Genomic DNA, 23,742 nt, shown 5'->3' on the forward strand with positions numbered 1-23,742 from the left:
CATTTATACACAGACTGATTTAAATGAAACGCAAATCAGCTTATTTTGTTTATCCTCTGCTAAAATAAATAATGAATGTTTCATGAGTAGCTTAATTTTCGATATTGAAGGATCAGAAGCGAAAAATTTGTTGGTTCGGTTAGAGAGATGAATTTAATCAGAAAAATGGATTAATGCAAAGCAATATTTGTAATATGCAATGTAATTACCGTAATTATGTAATTACCGGAATATGTTTACTTCCAACATAAATTAATTGACTTTCATGTGAATAATATATTACTGCAATTTCACAAATGAACCTTTTTGTATAAAATGTATTGTGATTTTAATTATTAAAAATAAGATTAATTATTTAAAAAATTTTTAATTTTCAATTTTCAATCGTATAATTATAATAATACTATTCAAAATAACAATTTTCTTTTAGTACGTATATTTAACCATCGAACAGCGGACCACGGAGAGAGCCCCAAGTTTAATGTAATTTTGTATTTTATATTATTTCCCTTTTCCAAATTGAACACTGTTCCATTAAACATTGTTCTTCCAATTATGAAACTGTTTCATTTAAAAATTATGCATTTAACTTCATATTTTATAAGTTTGGAACACGATTCACCCAGACTCCGCTGTTGAAGGGTTAATTTCTCTACATTTTTAATTACCGATGACCCACCTGGCAGGTAATAATGTTTCGTAAACCAGTGATATCGATCGCACTTCAGTGCTCCTTTTTCATAGTCGACTTAACGAAAATTGCCGAGTAATTGAACGTTGAAAAAAGATCTGAGAATATAATCGTCGACGTATTATCTCGCCTTCGTGAAGCTTACCGAAAGCACGAATTGCCGCGACATAAGGAGAGGTCTAAAGGGGTCGTTTCATTTTCAATGTAATTCCCGGTCCCTCGGCATTATCCTGCTCTATCTTCATTTCGAGCTCATTAAATTGTGAGTTCGGATTACGCGTCGCTGGTATTTAAGGTGGCTTTAGCCTCTCGTTTCTTAGCGACAGCACCGTTTCAAAGTATGATGAGAACGATAAAAGAAGGACGAGACTCTATCCCGCCCGACTCTCGAGGATTTTCGCAATTGCAACTTTGATAACAGGATAAAACGTACCTCAAACACTAACTTCCGAGCTTTGACGAGCTTTATGGTGCTGTTCGAGAGAGGAGAAAAGAAACGTTTCGTGAAATACTTTTATGTTCGTTATACCAAAGGAAAGAGAATCTTTCGTATTGAAGATGAAATAATTTAACGAAGAATAAGAAAACGCTTATTGTGATACGCTTTATATAATAAAATATAATAGAATGATAGGACAAAAGTAACAGGTGGGGGTAATTAATTGTAAGTATTAGGCAATTAATTGTGTAATATAATAGATGGTGCAATTCTTGCAAAGATTCATGCTGGCATTCATAAGAAATAGTGCAACGTTAAGAAAATACGTGGTGCACGATTGTTGGAAGTTCCGAGTAATTTTCTTTTCCTCCTGTAATCACTTCCGCTATCGTGCCTTCAACAATAGACAAACGCGAAAAGGAGAAAAGCTGAGGGAAAACAGGCGGCAGGCCAACAAAGAAGACGAATACACAAAGTGGAATGGTAGGTGGATATAAAAAGGAGATACGATAAACTTGCAGCAGGTGAATAGAGAGGAAAAGAATGAGATAAGCAGACACACGTGGTTGGATTCTGGTGTAAGAATTAAAGAACATGAATAGTGATACGATTCGTGACAAAGAAAACTGTTTCAAAGAAGATATATACCACGTATTGTAGACATTTTACATTGCAAATATTAAAATATTTTACGAAGTACTAAATAAACAAATTGCAAGATAAAAAATAAATAAAAATCTGTTCTTATTGAAGCTTTGTATCTAATATTGTCATTTAACAATTATTAATTTGACCGACTTTGAAAAAGGAGGAAGTTACTCAATTCGATTAGTATATATATATATATATTTTTATTTATTTTAATACATTATATATAATCTATAATTTTCTTTTTAAAAGAACTCATTTTTAGAATCCATAAGCTTATTTGAAACAGGGTGTTATAAAAATCCACGAAATCTTTCACAGTAATCGAATATTATGAAGTAGAAATCCAGCTGGAAAAGTGCATTGAACGATGTAATACATGATATAAACCCTTCGAGATGAAAGTTATTCCTGTTGCATCGATGCGCCGAAAAATATGAAAGACTTGAAAAAGTCAATTTCCCATTTGGTACCGAAGAGCGCATCTTAGCTTCTCGTCGCTTAGAAATATTTTATATAAAAGTATCTTTAGAAGTATCTTAGCTGCAGAAAATTGTATTTTGAGAAAAAGCATCTCACGGGGATTGGCCAAGATAAGGGAACGTGTTAATACACAGATGAAAACTTCCCATGTGTTTGTATCGAGCAACGAATTCTAGCGTAAGCATTTCTTGAAGAAAATCGACAAAAATAGAGTTTTCCTACTTTGATTACTTGGTCGTGTATTTGGCCAATCGTAGCAGTTCAGAAACGAGAAGGAAAATTTTAATTATTCAGAGCGTAGCTTCTATCTTTTGCCAATACCTTGACGTCAAAAGAGATAATTAACTTCTCCTTCCTTTCATTAAATACACTGTACTGTTTATAATTAGGCAATTTAGAAGAGGGAAGTGCGTCTTTGAAAATATTATTCAGCAAGTATAGTCAACCTTAAATAACTTACAAAGGTAAATCAAGGAATACAAATTGAAAATTTGAGATATTAATAAAAATTTGGAGAAATATTGCACTTAATATTGAATAGAATATTGAAAAATATAAATTAAGTAATACAGAGTAATGGAAATTTAGTAAATAAAATAAGAATATAATATCGGCCTTTCTAATAAATTATAACAAATAAAAATCAAGCGTGTCATTGAAAAATCAATATTAAAAACTCGCTCTTACATAATCATAAAAAGGTGCACCAGGACCAAAAAGCAGCTGATTAAATCAGGTGGCGGTAAATGAGAAAAGTTTAAGAAAGTTCGCCGAATGTGGCGATAAAAGTTCCGAAATTTAAATGAACACAAAGCATTCCACTTATTTTCTTCTCTCTTTTTTTTAAATGTAATTCTGTCCGAGTCAGTGATGGGTGTCCATCAGAATATCAGCTGACGTTTTCAATTACACTAACCACTCCATTATCGAATTGCGGAAAATTTTTATCGTAGAATTCAACGACAATTCAGAGGAGGAACCGCGAAAAACTGTCAATGACCAAAGAGAAACCAGGCCAATGGGATAATAAAGTTCTCCCTAACTTTGTTCGCTTCCTTTGGCTTCTCTTTCTTCTTGAAAGTGGGTCGACCACATGATTCGGTGGAAAACTAAGGGATAGAGATACACTTTCGATAGAACTGAATTGTATTCTCTAATGATTTTGGATCTTTTTTTTTTTAATTTGTCGATTACACTAGCTTTAACACTTTAACTTTTAAATAGTGAAGCTGTGATTTTGTTGATTCAAGGTATCTATTTTTAAAAGAATTTAAAATAATAATTAAGAAATTTCTAATATTTATAATTGTGAACTATTCCAAATTTTAAATAATAATTATCAAATTATTAATTTTATACTATTCCTTCAGATATATTCTCGATATGAGAAAATCTTTTACTTTGAAATTCGCGAATTCCCAAATTGTAATTAATAAAATAAAATACAGCAAAATAAGTTATATATAAAAATTACGAACACATGAGAAAAGATAGAAACGAAGAAAATCGATTGAAATTTATTCTATTCTAGCAACAACCACAATATCCATCTACTTCTCTGGTTTCTTGTAATTCATCACTCGAAACCTCTTCAACTCGCTCAGAAGTTTCGTGATTACCACCTTTGTAAAACATGCTCGGGAACTTTGAACGATGAGATCTTGAGGAAGAAAAAAGCTACCGATTTTCCGACTCGTGTGCTCTTTTTACAGGCACTCCGGCTCGAAGCAAAGATCGCGAAGATGAGCAAAGTTCCGTCAGGGTGTTGCTATTTTGGTGCAATCTACCGTAGAGAAACCGATTAACTGGTGGCTGTAATATCTGCTGATATTGAAGCTGACAGCTTTTTCTCAAACGCCAATTTAAAGGTTAAAAAACAAGGTTAAAAATGGTTCCGTAACCTAGTTTTTCCAACAAAAAATAGAAATAGAAAGAAATTGTGAAAATGTAATAATGCAATAATGCAAAAATGGAATACGACTTGGAAAAAATTAAGGACAATGGTGCGAGACCTGTTGGCCTACTTTTTCCATCCAATTCTGGATTACCACCTGTTCAGTTTCCTTAAAATTATCCAATGCTTCCAGAAGCTTTCAAGCAGTCACGCGAAGATGGTGATAATAATTTTAATATTTTAATCTCTTCGATGTGATATTAATTTTCTCGACATTTCCAGAATCAAATGTATCTCGACGTCGACGAGGCGGAAGGAGGACAATTCTTTTCATGCTTAAGTGAATTAAAAAGCGTGTGAAATGGTGTAATAACTAAACTTTGGATATTCGTGTAATTGTATAGCTAGGAGAAAGGATGACCTTAGTGTCAGTTTTGAAAAGTACGAAGATAAATAATTTTTGAAGTTGTAAAATTATCTACAGTGTAATTATAGTAATTATAGTATACTTAAAAGTAAATTAACCCATCTGCACCAGCTGCACACGTTTAAGTACACTCTATTTTATAGATTATGTTGTTATCCATCGGCATTAATTAAAAATAAACGAAAACAATCGAGTGCAATAAACATAAGCTAATCTTATTGCTAGTATCAAAGTATGAGTTTTAGTTAACTTTACTCTATGCCCATTGAATCTAAATAACAAAAGAAAATTCTACTACAAATACTAACCCTTCGTTGCATTTTATTACAAATTTTTTACTTAAAATGACATACTATAAAATCCTTGTACTTTTTAAACATTTACAATTAGAAATTTCTAGAAGATATTTCTTCTTTTAAAAATTAAAGAGAAAATTATGCAAGGAAGGGTATTAAATTTAAAGCATCAGTCAGCGGAATACATCTATCAGGGGGGCCAACGTATCAGGTCGTTTATTTTATCATTGTTGTAAGAGCATGGTAGTAAAGTTGAGAAAATACATGTATACTTTACCTGATGGCTATATCGTTGTTGCCTCGCGTTATTCCAACGTCCTCGCTGAAAATGAAGATACGCGTGGTACCGCGATACCATTTGATGCTGTGAAGCCCTTCGCATTGCGGCGATTTCAGAATGCACGGTAGTTGCACCTCTGTTCCGAGTTCGGCGTGCTTTTCGCTCTTTAGCCACGGTTCGGTGCTCCCTGAAACAACGTACGCAAACGCTGTGAATTGTGCTACGTTTCCTCCTTTGTTTGTTTCACCGACTCGTTTACAAACAAACAGAAAAAGGACGAAGGGATAAAGTTTCAATGAAATGATTCCCGTCACGCGGACGTGATCATTCCGAGCAATTCGCTTATGATCTTTCGAGCGAGATATTTTATCATATCTATGCGATACAATATAAACTTTTACCTTCCAATTACATAGAGTTCGAATAAAACTCGATTGTAAGATAATTGTTACAGCTCGCTTGTTTTATACGCTTGCGTGTAAAACGGTAATTGAGTTTCGAAACGATTACAAAGAGAATACAGTATGGGATTATACGATAATGTATCTGGAATAATTATTTATTTAATCCTAACAGTAAATTTATCAATTATTTGCACTGAAAGGTGCAAATTAGTGAAATTTTTCATTGGAAAGAGCTAAACTAACCTCATCCTTCAGTAATCTGATTCTTTTCTCAATATTCCAACCTCAAATTATTGACCTTTTAAAATATATTCTTCTCGACGAGAACAATTAATAAATGTAAATTTGAACTTTAAGAATCCATTCATTGAAAAATTACGCATGTACTGTATGTATAATACAATAAAACAGAACCTTTTTAGGATACATTTGAGGTTAATTTGACACCACATCGGTTTTGATCGATAACTGGTGGTAAGATAATATATTTACCGTTTGAAGAGACTCCGTTTAGTTGTGTGTTGCCACGAAGAAGGCCCAAGAACGAATGAATGTATATACGGTCTGTCGCTACGCACCGATAATTCGGTGTTTATGCAAAGGGATTATCTATTCTTCGAGCGCGGTACGAGTTCAGCCGGTTTCTCGTCGATAACCTAGCAGACTCGGATCGGCTTTGTCTTTTCGTAAACATACTGACTTTCATAGACTCAACAGACTTTCTATAGTATTCTATACACTATGGGCTTCGCCGTTGAGACTTGGCTCGCTTCAGTTTTTATATTTTCAATAGAAGAAACAAATGATGAAAACACCCTCGCAATCTCACAGTTCCAGCGGCGTGGTGTTTAACTATTGTGCGCATGCGCACATAGGAAGCTGCGCGCTAGGCTGCGCGCGAGGCTGCGCGGGAGAGAGAGTACTGTCGTTCACGCAGTGTCGGCTTTTTAAAACAAAGGCTAAAAATTTTCTGGAGCAGCGCCCCCACTAATTTTAGCTACGAGCCGCCACTGTTCGCAATTATTTAACACGTTGAATGGCCATGTCACCCATATGTGGGTGACACTTGAATTGTCAAAGGAAGCCACTATCTATACTATTAGAAATCTGGTTATTTATCTAATTAGAAATATTTGTATTAGGTATTTGAAATAACGGATAACGGAAATAACAAAATATCCGGAAAACAATAAATAAAATTTAGTTAAAAATTATCTAATGAAATTTTCAATAGCGTTTTCCTGGCAGTCAACGTGTTAAACTTCAATAAACTTGCCATAGTAAATTAAAGTTTTTAAAAAAGTCATCAAACGTTATTGCATATTATGGTATTTATGTAACACAAATGTGTAAATGTTTATAAGCCATCAGAGTAGGATTTTCGTCCTGCTGATGAGCCAGTATGTGTTACACGAAATGTCAGACTACGAGCGTTTCAATATTTCTCTGTTATCGTTGCTAAAGCTATAAATATAGCAACTCGGGAGAGCAGATATGAAATGAAAAATCACAACGAGGAACCGTAACGTAGCACAGAATACGAGTGGTTATTTTTTTTTGTGTTATTTCAAAAACATGGCCCAATTGTGTTCATTAAAGGATATATCATTCCATGCTTCGATTAAATTTTACATCTAAATAAAATTTTATGTAATATTTCAAATTTGACATGTAACAGCCTAACATATTTAAAATATTGCAAAAGATATATCAATTTTCTTTTCAACTGAACAATTATTTATGGCTGTGAAAAATTTTATTGGATACATATTTACCATCTTTTTTTTGCAAGAAAATTATTGTCTCATTTTAATTATTAAGTTAAGAAACACCCTCTGAGAAGCAAGACTAGTATGATACCGTGTTGCAAAGGAGATAGTAAATTTCGCAGTCACAACTTATGATAAACAAGAACATAATTCTTGGTTAATTCGCACGAAAACTCTGTACCGTCAAGAGAGAGGGAATGGCAAACTTGCGAAACTGGAAGCTTCTTCGAAATTGACGATTTAAGATGATTTATTAGCGGTTTCTCTGACTCGCGCATAATTTCGTACGCCTCTTCGTGAACATCCGCTAATTTTGCGTAACGAGATCATTAGCAAACCGTCCAACATTTAATTAATAATTGCAATAAATAACAAACATAAGCTGTTATCGTCAAGAAGATTCTCGTTTCAAAATTGAAAAATGAGTGTATACCTTACACGTGTGTTATACATATTATTTATCATATAATTTGAAAAATGCCAGAAAATGGCACTTATAAATTCTTTATCAATATTTTTAATACCATGACTATGCTTATTATTGCACTTGAAATGCAATAATATAATTTATTCAATAAACTTTTATTCAATTCCTAATCGTCTGGAAAATACCTGTACAATCAGCAACAAACTACTAGCCTCAATCAATTTAACTATCACATTACGTGCCATTCTATTTCCTCCCTAACTTGTTTGCCACCCTTAATTCGAACATCCCTTTTCACTCCATCAGTGGGAATCGAACCATCTTATTATGTTCGTGTATCAAGAGAAAGTAGCAGGTTACTTGCAGCGACGAGAGGGTTAAATACGAGAAAGACACGGAAACGTTAAAAGGGGTAGCCGTTACATAATACTATGGGAAGGAAAATCTGTTCGAGTTTCGTGGGTCACAGATGGCAAGTGGCAGAAGCAAGCTCTGCTTATCTTCGATCCCGAAACCATATCACATCGCAAATATTACGTTCAAGCGGTGAATAATGGAGTATGTCGAGAGCTCTCATATTACGGCTTCCTTCTCCAGTAACACGGCTGGATAGTTATTTAATGGTACTTAACCCATAGGAAATCGCAGCGACTCCCATATTTTCAAAAACCTACAATTCAACATTTTTTTCTTCTTTAATTCTAGCGCCAGATTAAGAGGGCTTCCTTTTACTATGTTAATAAATATTCAATAAAATTTTACGATTGGATGTTATTCGATTTTATTCAAAATAAATTTCGATTTTTCAAGCAAGTTAATCAGGTAAAGGGTCTAATAGCCTCGGACCCAAGAAATCTTAATCCGATCCCGCTTAATTCTTAAAGCGAAGTTTCTCAAGTTTTTGCGCATATTTGACCCATAAACTTCAACCCTCGCCCTTTGACTCTTCAACTTTTATCTTAGAAATTTTTAAAGAAGTTTCAAATCTTAAAATGGCAAACTTAAAATTACAGGATTTTCTTCATCGTTTATTTATCTTATCAGAAGTCGATCGCAAAATGTTACAAAATTTCTGATAGCTTTAATAGAAAGAATCTCGGGTATCGGTGTTTCTTGAAAGTAAGTTTAATTTAAGCCGAAACTGTCTCTCGGTGCAGCTTGAAATTAGTTTGAAATTGGAAGATCTGTTTAATCACCCTCGAAAACGTGTACGCGATGCTTGTATGGAACGAATAAGAGGGTATATTTAATGACAACAACTTCAAAGTGGTTTATTGTGGGAAAAACCGGGAAAAATGCACCAGCGAACTATTTACAGTGAAAATAAGAGAGTTTCAGTAATTATAATTTCTTTGTCCTTCCGTTTCTCGAACAATTTGCACATGCAAATATTAAATATCTTCCGGTTTTCCTATTCCTTTGTAATCCCTTTACTTCACGGCAGTAATATTGTTTTACGAAAAGAATGTAAGTATCGTTTCTTCTTTATGCTGAATTAATATTCATAAAATTGTTCTTTTAATTTTATTCTCTTTCACTACGATTTATTCGCAGGTAAATGTTGTTTATGAATAAAACGTTAAACGTAGAGTTTTTATTTTGCAAAGTATTATTAAATGAAGAACAATTTAATTAATATGTTCAATCAACTAAAATGAAAAGTCAATATTTGTCTTTTCGCAAAAATATTTGCAAACATCAACAAATTTACCATATTTGCCATATCTGCGTTAAACCTTTTTATTTCCCTGTTACAAAATTTTTAATATTTAATTTTTCTTTTATCTTTGTACTTAAGCGAGCACTCCTCAAGGGCGTCGAAGCGAAGGGGTTAAAATCTGAAGTTAGAAAAGTCAGTCAATCCATCGTGTTCCTTTAAGAGCCGTTTTCATGATTAACCGTGATCATTTCAAGCTGCAGTGTACATGTCTGAATTTATTAACGAAGCGTTCGCGTTTATCACGATCCACACCGGCTGGATTCATTTCTGCCCGTAGGAATTACGTATTCAGGTGTCTGAGCCCATCAAAAGGTCGGGAATCGCGCGTGCTCCAAGCTTGCTGTATGCCGTCGTTTACGTACAGCCGGCGGGGAACCAATTTTCGAGTAAAACTTTTTACATCAACATGCAAATTGGCCGCAGAAATGTGCGCGTTCCTGCTAAAGACACGGAACACTTGCCGTGGCCGAGATAATAGGAAATTAAGCAATCCGTCATAGGTGGATCCATCGTTAGAACTTTCCTCGGTATATTTGCATCTACCTCGAGACAAACGGTTTTAACACAATTGCACGTGAATTGTGAATGGAAAATAGAAATGGTCTGGGAAAATTCAATTGAAAATTCCATCTCGTTGATGGATATCGAGCTCAGACAGCTCGTTAACTCTGCTCCATTTACATCGTGTAACCTACTACCAGTGAAATAACAGATTTTAATGGGTGTCGATGGGCACTCATTGATTGCTTTCTGTCAACGGTTAGGCGGGTAACAATGATTAATTAATAGCTTTATGGAAACTGATGGAAATCAATTCAGTTGTTCTAATATAACGCGAGCTTCGAAATTAATGTTACGGTGCAATAGGTGTAAGTTACTAATTAAATTTCTAGTAATATTCAATACGAAGTAAAAATAGAGAATAAAAGATATCGAATGAATGTAAAAAATTCAACGCGATAACGGAGATAGATATTTGTCAAGAAGAAAATTTAACGAGACGATTGAGAATTTAAAAATCCAATCTCGTGACAAGCTTTTAAATTTCCAAGTACCATCGTTGAATATCGCTTAAGGTATAAATTTCAAGCGAATATAGAGCGAGAATGCCTATTCACATTTATCGAAAGACGATTCTATTTTAAAGAATTCTTTGAATGTAGATGGAATTCCTTCCATAAAAGGCAGAATTTCGGTAGAAACGGATTTGATAGACTAACTTTCACTATATCTGTCATTTTATACTTCCAGAAGATCCATAAAATCCCGCCAAGTCGTTACAGAACCGCTTGCTGACAGGGTTTATCTTTGACGCAGTTTTGCTTCGAGCAGACATTCGTCTTTCAAATTTGCACGTCCGTTTATCTTTCAGCTTTCAACGTTCGCGTTCCCGTGACCCTGATGTGAAAATCAACGCTTTTGATGTTTTACGAATTAAAGAGCCCGCGCTTCTTTCATTCGTACCGACAATGAACAATTTTTATCGCCACGGATAAAACGTAATCTCAGCTTTCGTTGAATTTCATTTTTAACGCGGTTTGCAATACCTTTAGAAATTTAAGATATCAGACGATTTGTTTAAGAAACTAAAGGAAAAGGTTAAAAAATGTTTAAAAAATCTGTATTGAATCGCAGCTAGCATTGGTTACGCACAATTCAAAGGATTTCAATTAAATATAGCACAATGTAAAGCTGATACAGTACCGAGTTCCTTTTACATTGTTCGCTTAAGGGAAGTTTAATGAACGTTCAACAATATAATCGAGAAGCAGAAAAACGGGGTTACCATAGAAAATTTTGCGCGGTCCGTTTGCAAACTTGCCGGTTGCGTAATTCGTAATTTGATTAGAAAACTCGTTTCACCATTCCGAAAGGCCGTAATTACAGTTTCCCGTGAACGTGACCGCCTTTAATACATCTCGCTTCCTTCCTTTTTATTTTTATTCTCTCATTTTCCGTTGCACCGTGTATATACGAATACGGAACGATGTAAATTGAACACGGTTAACACGCAAATTCGGTTCAGAAGTTTTGATTACACTGTGAAGAGAGGTGTCGGTATGAATTATTTTCCTGCTACGTACGAGAGAAGGAAACAGCAGAGATCCTTCATAGGGGATCAACTATGTGCATAGGAACGACTATAAATTTTTAAGTCAGCCAGTTTACGGTTGCGAATTTCCATGAGTCTCCTTGGAGAAACGAACGCGCACAGGCTAACCCTATGAATAATATATTTTATGAAGGCAGTTGCAAACATGGACCGCGTTACTCCGTTTCCGGTAAGTGGAGGTGTTGTTATTGAGGATTAGAGTTGTACAGAAAACAGTACAATGTAATTGTGAATCGTGGTATTCTCTTTCATTTAAATCTACATTTGGTTTTTGTTTATTTGTAACAAAGTGGAAAGATACTGAGGGCCTTAATTTATTATTGAATACTCTGGGGTTACTAATAGCCAGCATTGGTAATTAGATATATTCGAGTGATTAAAAGAAAAAATAGAAAAATATTTTAAGACTAATATAATTCTATATTAATATAATTACTATTATATTAATAATGCAAGATAGAAAATTGAAAGCTTGAAATTTCGCTCGATCTAACCCCGACCTAGACCGATCTAGCCCGATCGCACACCCCCACATAAGTGGCAATTTATGATACTATTATGTTATCAGAGTGTACCAGCTTTTCAATGATTCAAATTTGGCCATTTCATATGTAACGACTTAATATTTATTCTGAAATTCGTTTTGAACTGAAATTTTTTATTGCTTTACCATTAATAACATTCATGCTGGCACAAGATGGCAGCTGAGTTAATGGAGTGCAGATAAAAACGAATTCGTTTCTGCAGGGCCATTACAATGTTTTGTCACGGTTGGAACGAACCACGATAAATGACAAAATTTCTTGTCACAGATGAACGTTATTTGCGATGCATCAGATTGGCGGAAATTTCAAGCCTTATAAAGAAAACAAGCATAAACAATTACACCCATGAGATCCAATTACGGTGGAATTAATTAACCAATTAATGATAATGGCTGATGAATTTGCAGTTGAACTTTTATCCGGTTTTCTGTCGAGCTTTTTCTTCAGTTCATATTGAAAATTTATGGATATCGATGTGTAATTAGTTAATTAAATTTATGTACAGTTTATGATTTATATATTTTGTTGTAAATGACTGTAGGAGCCTCTTTCAATTTGTATTTTGTTCAATGAACACGAAATATTTCCTCGCATTTTGAATTTCATTATTATTCAATCAGATTCAAAATAAATGGAATTATTTTCATTAAAAAATCATTTGCATATGTTTACACAAAGAAGTGTATGCGCATTGATACCTTCCATGCAAATTTTCATTTGTTTAAACTTGTTATAAATTTACTTTATCGGAATATTTTAATGTTTCTGTGATATAATAATTATCACTGGTTGTTTCCTCCGTTAATTAATTTTGAGTTACAACAAAAGCGTAAATGAAAATTGACGAAACTCACCAGTAGCTGAATGCTTGTAAAATGATACCAGGATAAAGGACCAATTGCTTACCTGGAAAAAAAAGGAAAAAATTGTTTTAATATCTATTCTGAACAAAATATTTAAATATTTATCATCATTTTATTATGGTAAACAAGGTGTTCAAAAATGTAAAAGAAAATTTCAATATTTTTTGGCATAATAAACGGAGGGTTTAGACGAAGGCTCCTTGGAAAGTAGGGTTGCTGTTTTAGCCTATATCGCAATTTTTCTTAGAGAAACCTACGATGCTATACAAAAATGAAACGATCCTTTGTGACTGAAAAATGGCACGATTAACGCGATAACGAGTCACTTGATAGGAAAGATAACAACGCTCAGATACTCGAACACTAATATCGATGCAAAATCAATCAAGCCCTGTTGCTTTTCATTGTCACTCGGTACACTTCAACCAATGAGACATCGATTTTCGATGCGAAGTGGACGTAGTACCACGACGCGGTCTTTATCAGCCGATAAATAAAGATAAGCCCCATGAAATTACAAGCGTTTCGGAAGATCGACGGGAACCGTGGCTGGTCGGACATTAAAATGTAAAGCAAGCCGCGACGAGGAGAAACGAGCGTCGTCTGGGACCACCTGCAGATAACGACGTCCTATCACGACGCCAGAAAAACTTATCGACCCCGGATGCTACGAGGTCCTGCGTGCTTAACCCATTTTGGAATTATACAAATTGCGAGAGCATTAGCATTGGACCGATGGAGAGCCGAGAAGATCGACGAGACAAGAAGTTAGACTTATCTGAAATATGCCTCTGCTGAAAAGCTATACTGTGCGTACAGTAATTTGGAAAATTCTATGTCTGATACGAATTGTATAAGTTTCTTTGTTGTGGTCAAATTAAAATAAAAAAGTTGATTTAAATAAAGAAATGGATTAACATTAACTAATACAGATTAAGAAGATTACAGATTAGATTTTATATTAGGTAAGGTAAAAAGAAAATTTTCTTAAATAATATCTTCCCTTTGTCTTTTGAGTTCTGTTCATTCTCTGTAAGAAAATGAACCCCCTTCATCCTTTATGATAAATATTTGCTAGCTAGAATACATATTTTTGACGTCATACCACTTTCATCGATAGATTGTTGATGAGTTTCTATTGATTTCCAGGAGCTATAATGAAACATTCCAGCTGGTGCTAATCTATCGGTTATTTGTAGATTAAAAACCGATATGGATATTTCCAAAATGAAGAGTAGTTAATTTTAATTAGTGATCCATTGCCCTTTATATTGTTTTATTGTTTAGTTTTAAACCTGATAAGATATTTTATTGTAATTTAATTTTATAATGTCTCTGAAGATATAAAAATTTAATGTAATACATGCGATAATTATAAACATTAATTTTGTAAAATATTCATCTACTCCATTACGAATTTTAATTACGGTACCGTGGCAAAGAGTTATTAATGGATTCTGAAATTATAAAATATTGCAATATTTCAAAATTTGTAAAATTACAAAAATTAATTACTTCGGACATAAGTTCATTTTTTAAGCAATAAATTCAATCAGAAATATAAATTTTACTAAATAAATGTAAAATAAATACAACGCAAGTTCACAAAATTATTAACTTTTAATATTCTTCACTGTCGTGTTTTTCATACGTATATGAAACTAATGAAAGACAGTGCAATATACAGATTCCTCTTTCCAATATTTTATCGATACGATAAAATTCCAAGTAAAGCAATGAAAATACCACTTGATTAAACATAGCGAAAAATGTAGCCATTAATTAAAAGCGAATTTGAATTTCTATTAAAAGTTTGATCAAAGTAGAAAGAAAAGTGGTCGAGTGAAAACTTGATTCGTTATAAATGGGAGGTGAATTTTTCTTGAATATTTTCACAAGAAGGGAAGACAACAGTTGAAAACGAACGACTGATTCCGTCGATCGTTCACAAATGAGCAATATCGCGTCTTCCTTACGCTTTCCGAGTTACCACAAGGGATACGCGGTGATTAGACAGCAGAATTGCAGGGGCACGGATTGACGGATGATGAAGGATAAACTGACTAATAGAGGGGGCCGTGTATTTCCGGCGGGGAAGAAGTTAGCCATGCCTGCTAAAGTAATTGAAATTCTATTCAATTCCAACTCTATTATACAGTTATAGAGTTAGCCAATCCATATCCTCTAATAAGTTTGCGGATGTATAGCTGCAGACATAAATGGCACAATTAAATGGTAATAGAATAGAACACGCCAGTTTCGTCCTTCATCGATCAGTTTCATGGGCCATTTTAATTGGAGCTATATTGGAAACGCTATCATCAAATAGCGTTTATTGCTTTCATCAGAATATATTCTGAATATATTCCCTGAAACCACGACAAGATATTTTATCGAGTATCTCTCGGTTTCGTTTGTAAAAGTGATTCTTAAATTTCTCCGCTTCTGGCTGGTTAACTCCACGGGGATTTTGCATTTTCGTTTGAAATTCAAGTAGTCACTGGAAATAGGAAGTTCCGTGATGCAGGAATAAAAAAATATGAAAAAATCTCGAAGGAAGACACATTTCGCTTTTATCTTCTTCAGGGAAAATAAGAACCGAGATTCTGTGTTTTTCTATGCGATTATAATGCTATTTCCTTTGCACGTAGAATTTATAAAGGGAGAAAAAAATTAAATTCAAATTTTATTATTATTGAAGATGGTTTCTGAATAATATTTAAAAAATCCATCGAACGATTGCTTTAAACCTTACTTGGATTTCCAAATTTGGTTCCATAAATGATATTTCAGGGTCATTGTTTTTTTAAATACCAAATTCAAAGGCAGACTTATTTTAGATCTTTTCAGGGTGGTAGCAGCCCCTATTATTTAAAGAAGAGACTATTATCGTGTCAGTACTTTTCTTGTGGAGATGATGAATTAGAGTGTGAAATATAGATAAGAAATATGAAGATTCACGAGAGAATTAAAGTGTCTAATGACACAGTGGGTGGCCTCGTTCTACCCTACAGCAAAGCCTAAGAAGGCTTCCTGTTTCAATTTTAAGTAAGTCTTTGCGGTACTTGTTTACCTTTAAAGATGCTGTGCTAATTAATATTTGAAATGCTGTTACAAACCTATGGAATCTCCATCATTTTAAAACATTTTCACTTCTTCAAAATTGCAGTTTGAAACTGAAAAGTATCTATACTTTCGACAACCTTATTCGACTCGATCCAAGTATCGGGTACCCGAAATTTTCGGGTTATCTTTAGTTAATATAATACATATGAAAAGTAATCTTTCAATTATTAGCAATTTTTCAATTATTACCTTCAATACACAAGTGTGCCATAAATTAAATAATTTAATCATTAAATTATTTATCGTTTATTCAATAATATTTCTGTCGGAAAATTAACGTTCTGTTAGCTTCAGCGTTCGAACGGATTTAAACAACCGTAAAATACGAGATCGTATGTAAAAAAACACCATTCGCAATTAAAAGGTTCGATTTATAAGAAGGCCTTGTTCAGCATTATTTCATGAATAATTCCTGGTATTATTCAGCCGATTCTGTGTTTCGCAGATTTTGTAACGAGCAATAAACAATCGGACAGAGAAAAACGGTGTGGCATTTATTTCGATCGCGGCGAATTACGCGGAACAAACAAACGACCCGTTAAAGGGATGAAAATGATTAAGTGGAAACAAAGAACTATGGCGGGTAACGTGTTTATTTTCTTCTAAAGAGAAAATAACTGTACCTAAGCCATAGGCATTGGGAAACTGTGGGAAACAGAGCTTAAATCCAAGATTAAGAGTTCTGCGGTGTTTCGTACGTTATACTGCTTCAATTTCTGTGTTTAAAGCGAACTTCAAATATACTATTATTAAAAATTATTTAGAACATTTGATATTTTCCATAAAGCTTTTGTGTAAATAAATAAATTTAAATTATATTTGTCGATTGACAAATATTTGCAACATTCTTTGAGCACTAATTTATTGTAATTTGATGAAATTTTTCATACGAATTAGATTTAATTTTAGATTTAATTAGATTTAAGTTATTAATTTCTTTAATTACGAGGATAGAAAATAACCCTTTGATATATGCTATAAACTGTAGAGTAAATATTATCATGGGAACCTGTGTCTTGAATTTTGAAAAATAAAATTGTAACTTCTGTTGAAGTATATACTGGCAGTCGCTGTTCCATCTCAATTAATTAATTCTATCATTGATGTTGTGTGTAAGTTGGTACTTCTACTGAAGAGAAACAGGAACTCCCTAGAGAACTATATTTATCTTGAAGATACTTCATCGCACAAATAGTTTCGAGTTCATGCATTAGATTATTGCTACTTACATTCAAATTTGATGAGTAGTTAGTAATTCTAGAATCTCATATGCAAATGCATATTAACATCATTTAGGAGAGTGATACTGTTCAAGTGAAATGAATAAATTGCGAACCTGATTTAATTGCGAGCGTGCCATTAGTACCATTAGTCAATCTTTAATTTTTGACAGATAATTAGTTAATAAATTTAAATAATAATTAAGATACTATGTAATATTTGTAATAATCTTTACAAGTTTCTATGTTCCAAGACTCTATACAAAATTTCAGAAAATTTATAAGACCATCATCAATAATAAAACAAAAATATTTGTTCCTGTCATACTTCCTGCAGCAACTCGATAACGAAATTCTTGTTCGATGTATCAGTAATCGATAAGAGGTTGAACAAAAGGTTGTTCTCGTTGAGCGTAGCTGAGCAGACGATTCGATCGCAGATAAATCTTGTTTCACCCCTTTGAAGAAACACATTTCTGTCATCAACTGCGCCTCCTTTCACGTTAGATGCCACGATTCTCCGCGTAAAAGGACAATACACGACGCTTTGCCCCGCTATTGATCGGCTGCATACTTTACAGCTATCCCTTTTGTGCTTCTTCATTCCGCTTTCGCGCGCCTCTTCGCTCGCGCATAAAGAAAATGTACTACGTGCGCTTTGTACGCTTGGACGACCCCAAGGAAACGGCTGAAATGATTCCTCTTCGCGACAGGATATTAGGCCGCGTCTCGTTCTAATTTCAACGAACTTTCTCAAAGGCTTCGTGCCGCTAAAAGGATTAAGAAAAATGAACTTCAATGTGATCATACCGCGAAAACTAACAGATACCTGAATTTCTTCCTACGTCTCTTTCGCTTTCACCGTACATGTAGGTATAATAAAGAGGAAATGAAGAATACGATGGAATTCAAATGAAAACGTTTGTGGACCATGGGTGTGGAAGAAAATACTGTGAAGATTGCTTTGAAATTAATATTCTAGTAAAAATAGAATTGATTTCTTTCCCACATAATTAGGTATATCAGTAATTTTCAATGTTATTGATTACTGATCAAGATACTAATTAATAAATTTTTGATGATCAGTCATTAATTTATGGTTTAGTTAGAGGTGTCACAGTTAAGTCCATTCAATATTTTTAGTTAATGTTAAGTTATAAATTGACAATCATTATGGTTTAATATTTTGAATTATTGTTACTTTTCAACTCTCTGTTTTATTATACAGACATAGAGAAATGTACTCTCGTCTTTGTATGCTTTTATTATACACCTCATTTTGACCCCATCCATCTTGCACCGAAGCAATACTTTTGTCAATGGAATATTTATGTGACATTTAGTCAATATTCACAGAATATATTTGTATAATATAAATTCTTCAACCAGTTGTCAACGTTGATACAATTATAATTGATATGCTCACTGTGATTAGAAATAGTCATCAAATCTATATTAAATTTTTAACGAAACAATGCAGGGTACTAATTAATTTTAATAATAAATTATAATTATAATTATAATTCTATCTCTAATGTTAATTCTAATTCTAATGAATCTAATATAATAGGAGATTCTAATAGTAAAAGAAAAAATGCAATATTTTAATAAACCAACGATTAATTAAATTTTTCGAATAAGATGTTATGAGAATTCCCGAACAAGCGGTCTCTGGTACACATCGCAAATTCACCATCTTCAATTTTATTCTCATGCAAATCGTATGGAAAAGCATCGGGCGGAAATTTCTTTTCATCAATAACGCTTCATCCCTTCATCCGCCATCGTGATCTAAAAATCCAAGAATCATAATGTCACGTTCCCATAGTAAATTGTAAAACCTGTGCGCGTTCTTTCGTCGCGATCAAAGCATCAGAATTCCGGAAGTGTTTGAACGGATATGATTAAGCATTCAAATCGAATTTTATAACTCAGGTAACATGTAATATCTCTTTCTTACAATGCAAAATTTTACCAATTTCATTATTTACATTTTCACATTTAAAAAAGAAATTTTATGTGTTTTATCACATGGTTATTTATTTATTTTAATCACTATTATTCATGTTAACTCAAAGTTCTTTTTTAATTTGTTTACAGAGATAATTGGAACGTCTTTAATATGAATTTTAATTGATGATTCTAAACATGGAAGTTATGACGTAGAAATATAATATACAGTAGAAATAAGCTCCCTCATGGAACTGGGGTGGTAACCTTGCTTTTTCCCACGTAAATTCTTTGAAATTCTTTAATAAAACAGTTTTAGACTTGGGATCATAAATAAGCTTCCTTCTCTTACTTTCAGTACTGTAAAAACGTGACTGTGCTTTATGAACAGCTTCATGTTACTCTAAAATATGAATCTGAAGAAAACTTTACAAGGAAATGTGATCTCTCCCTCAAGCACCTAGTTTTATGACTGAACCCTACCGAAATCATGGCAGATTTTTATATAAAAAGGGCTCCTACATTAATATTAATTTTAATACAATATTTTTTTATGGTAGATTATATAAAAGTTTAAAATATTAATTATATTCAATACATTTTCACACCATTTGCACCTAAAATAATTTATTCAAATTCCATTAATTTAATTTAATTTAATTTAAATGAATGGTATTTGAGTAAATTATAATATTTTATCTGATTACATTATATAAATTAATTGAAAACTTTACTTCGATTAATTACGATATTGTACGAAATTGGCAGAAGGATGCACTTTTATATAACATTTCCTAAAAATCTGATTGTACATGGATTTCATGCAGACTGGCTTTCATAAAATTTCCAATTCGATCCCCTGTTAACGCCGAAGTATTACGCTAATAAGGCTTTTATGCCGAGGCCTTTTCACACCGAGCGTAGGCCAATTTATTTGAGAGCCGACTATAATGCTTCCCTTTGAACACCAATTTTACTATTAATTTCCATTAACGCAGTCAATAAACTTTTCTCGAAAAGCGTGTATTGTTACTTGATCGCGATGACACCTAACAGACGTCCTCTTACTTTTCACTATGTAGAGATATTATACACTCCAAATGAACTGTACTGTATTTTATATGCACATAACCATTTCAAAGCTACTTAAATTGTTTTATTGATTCGTTTAGCATGGGAATGCTTAAGATAAAATTAACTGTAAAATAAAATTTCATGTTTAATAAAACCCGAAACAATGAAAATTTTTTTCAAAAAATAGATTTCACTCACATCCCTCAAAATCTGCCTAATACCCAACAATTTGGATATTACTTTCAGCTCTATTATTCCTAGGATTTAGAGATTCGCTAAGAAAACATGATCTGTACGTAGGAAAAAAGTCACGACTGATATCCGTCCCAGTTATTTCTCATCCAAAAATTGAAACAGTTTCATTTTCCGGGTCGCCAAGCCTTTTACGTGGCGGCTCTCGAGACAAGACTGGAACGAATTCCGTGATGTAGGATCGAGTCACATTCAGAATACACGTAGTTGTATCCGGTGCAGTAAAGAGGAGCTGGTTGTGGCTGAAAAATCTTCCCGGGCACGTTTCCTAACGTGAACGAATACCTTTCCCGCTGTCTTCCGCCAACAATAAGTCACGCACACCGAGTGATAACTCGACGTCTGTTTGCTTTGGGGACAACGTTTCAACGTGCCACAAAAAACCCTTTGGTTCGTCGCTTACAAATTTCCGGCTACGTCGAACAACTGTACGAGCTAGGATTCAGTGAGAAATTTAGTTGCTGGCACCGGCGATTAAATGGGAATTCATAATGCAATAAGAAATAATAATTTTCAAAATCATTTCAACGAGTTTTCGTAAACAAATGGTTGCTGTAAGTAACTGCAATATATTTAACAATTTAATTAATCATTTTTGTTATAAATTTAAAAATTTTTAAAAGTGTGCATCCCTTTGCTTCCAAGTGTCTCAATTAAAATCCCATATTAATTAATTTATCTTAATTCTATATTAGTTTGTTACTTGCAAATACCTGGATCTAGGTATTTGCAACAATTTGTCACCTCCAAATACCTATATCTAGGTATACCTATATCTAGGTATTTGCAACAAATTAATATGGAATTAAGATAAATTAATTAATATGGGATTTTAATTGAGGCACTTGGAAGCAAAGGGATGCAAGAGACACTTTTAAACATTTTTAAATTATGATAATAACCTTTTGTTGATCAAATGCAAAATAATTCTTCTCTAAACGTCGATGTAAGATTTTATTGAAAAAAAGGATTCTGATGATTCGATTCCAATTTTATATCCAGTTGTCGTCAATGGAACTCATTGATTCTAGAATTACCAATCAGACCGATAGCACGAATGCAACGTAAATAATAGGGACTTAAGTCAGCTGCACGAATACGTATAAATACGAAACTGGAGAAGTTCTGACAGGTTCCAATAGCATTGTCCCCCTCGTTCCATTACGACCCACACGGTGGCAATCCCGTTGAAACTAGACCCATTACTTATTTCAGTTTATTAGTTCCGTGCCAGACACGCAAACATCAATCTGATTATTAAAGAGGATAATTTATCAGATAAAAGTTTCTTTCAGTGAAAACTAAAGGTTCGTAGATTATTGAAGGGTCGTTTCAAATTAGAAAACAGACAATTTTCCTTCGACGACTTTTCTTTGCGCAAAAAATAGCAGAATATAAACATTATCATTAATATCGATGAATATTCTTCATAAAAGTTTTATTCTCTCTGTGGTAATAACAGAACGTGTTTTATAGAAGAGGAACTGTTCCCACAATGATAATAAAACGACGAGAGCGAGATATTCACGATACAGAATATCATCGAGTGTTCATCGAAGTAAGCAAATAATACGAGAACGAATGAACGAAGCAATACGATTTTCTTTTTTGCGTACCGAGTTATAATTGAAGGGGGAAATCGTTGCAGACGAAAGTTTGAAATTGATTGGATAAGTGTGTTGTGATCGATTGGAACTGTTAACGAGTTCAGCTACACAATGTTGAGAAGATAAATGAAATAATTTAGAAACCATCGATTTAAAAATAATTGAGTACTGTAACATGATTTTAATTTATTTTGGAGTAACAAAGCTGACACATTTTGTTTCTTTTTTCGCAAAATTTAGATTCCGAACAACACGTGGGCTGAAAGAATATTACATTGCGCCACGTAGATGGTAATAGTTTTTCAACCACGTTTTAGGAACTCAAATTACATCGAATAAATTCCTCGGCCCGTTGTTTCCAGACGTTACCAAGCCGAGATAGCACCAGCCAAGTTTTACGATAACCGAGTTTTAGGATGGCTTTTAACTTAAAGCAGTTTCCTGGCTATATCCGGCAAAACGAAAAGATATACGAACGCAAATTCAGGGAAAGACAGGAATCCATAGCTTCGTTCTAAGCATTCGTCGTGGCAGGTCTTAAATCTAACAGAATGTTTTCTTACTCCGCGACGACCACCTTTTATTGTTTCCCATTTTTCATTTCTCCTTAACTTTTTCATCTATGTTGGAAATACTTATAAAAAAAATTTGCTCAATGTTGTTCAAGTTTGTAAATTAATACTTATTCTATATCAAATGGGATAATAATTCATGGTCTTTCCTTTCAGATCCATGCCAGGAGAATATCAAGTCTTATTCGATGCGAGCTTTGCATGTTTCAGATTCCTTCACAATAGCGTAAATCTTAGACTTTCAGTAGCGACTTTAATACAGCCGAGAGGACCGCTCCATTTTTCATGAATCGTTCGATTAGGGATTGTGGAATTATGTACGATACAATACAGTTTATTATAATACCATTCCAACAATCGCTTGCTTCCATCTTTTATCCATAAAGGAGGATATTCTATCAAAGATACTAAAGTTTAGATACATATCTTTTTACATTATTTTGTTACAATAAATGTCTCATTGTTTAATAAAATCAAATTTATTATTTTTGAATGAATTATTGTATTTAATAATTTTCTATCATACCGTGAAAGCAAAGATGGTTTTCTAAAGAATATTAAAGTATTAAATATTAAGTTTTTAAATTAACATTTTCTTCACATATTGTGTTAACGATATCACGTTCGCTGATAATTTTGAACTGAATTTCCATGTGCAAATATGTATCGATTAAATTAATTCCGCCACGAACCATCGTAATTTTAGTTCAGAAACGAAATTAGTTTAACTTTGTCCAAGAAATCTCATTCGAACTCGCCAGATCGATCATATCAATCATGAAAATTTCATCTCCAATAATCTAATACTAATTTTGAAATTCGAATACATATCAATGCTGTTGTTCCTATTTCCAGATCGCATACTAAATTTCATAATATTTAATAATTAAAAATTATCTTATTTTGCCATTTTTTTCAGGAAAGCTTACTCTGCTCGATACC

At 33.3% G+C, this 23,742-nt stretch overlaps 1 protein-coding gene across 13 annotated transcripts in view; it reads right to left on the reverse strand.

Annotated features, from left to right (window-relative positions):
- Nucleotides 1-23,742, reverse strand: part of nrm (neuromusculin) — a 214,616-nt gene that overhangs the window by 57,505 nt on the left and 133,369 nt on the right. For all 13 annotated transcript variants that reach the window (XR_013063228.1, XR_013063221.1, XR_013063223.1 and 10 more), the window contains exon 3: nt 5,156-5,345. Coding sequence is in view for 4 of the 13 variants with exons in the window: in XM_076691442.1 (XP_076547557.1) it covers nt 5,156-5,345 (190 nt within the window). In the remaining 9 variants the exon portion in view is untranslated. The remainder of the gene's footprint in view (nt 1-5,155; nt 5,346-23,742) is intronic.

Source organism: Osmia lignaria, chromosome 13, assembly GCF_051020975.1.
Source record: "Osmia lignaria lignaria isolate PbOS001 chromosome 13, iyOsmLign1, whole genome shotgun sequence".
Classification (NCBI taxonomy): domain Eukaryota; kingdom Metazoa; phylum Arthropoda; class Insecta; order Hymenoptera; family Megachilidae; genus Osmia; species Osmia lignaria.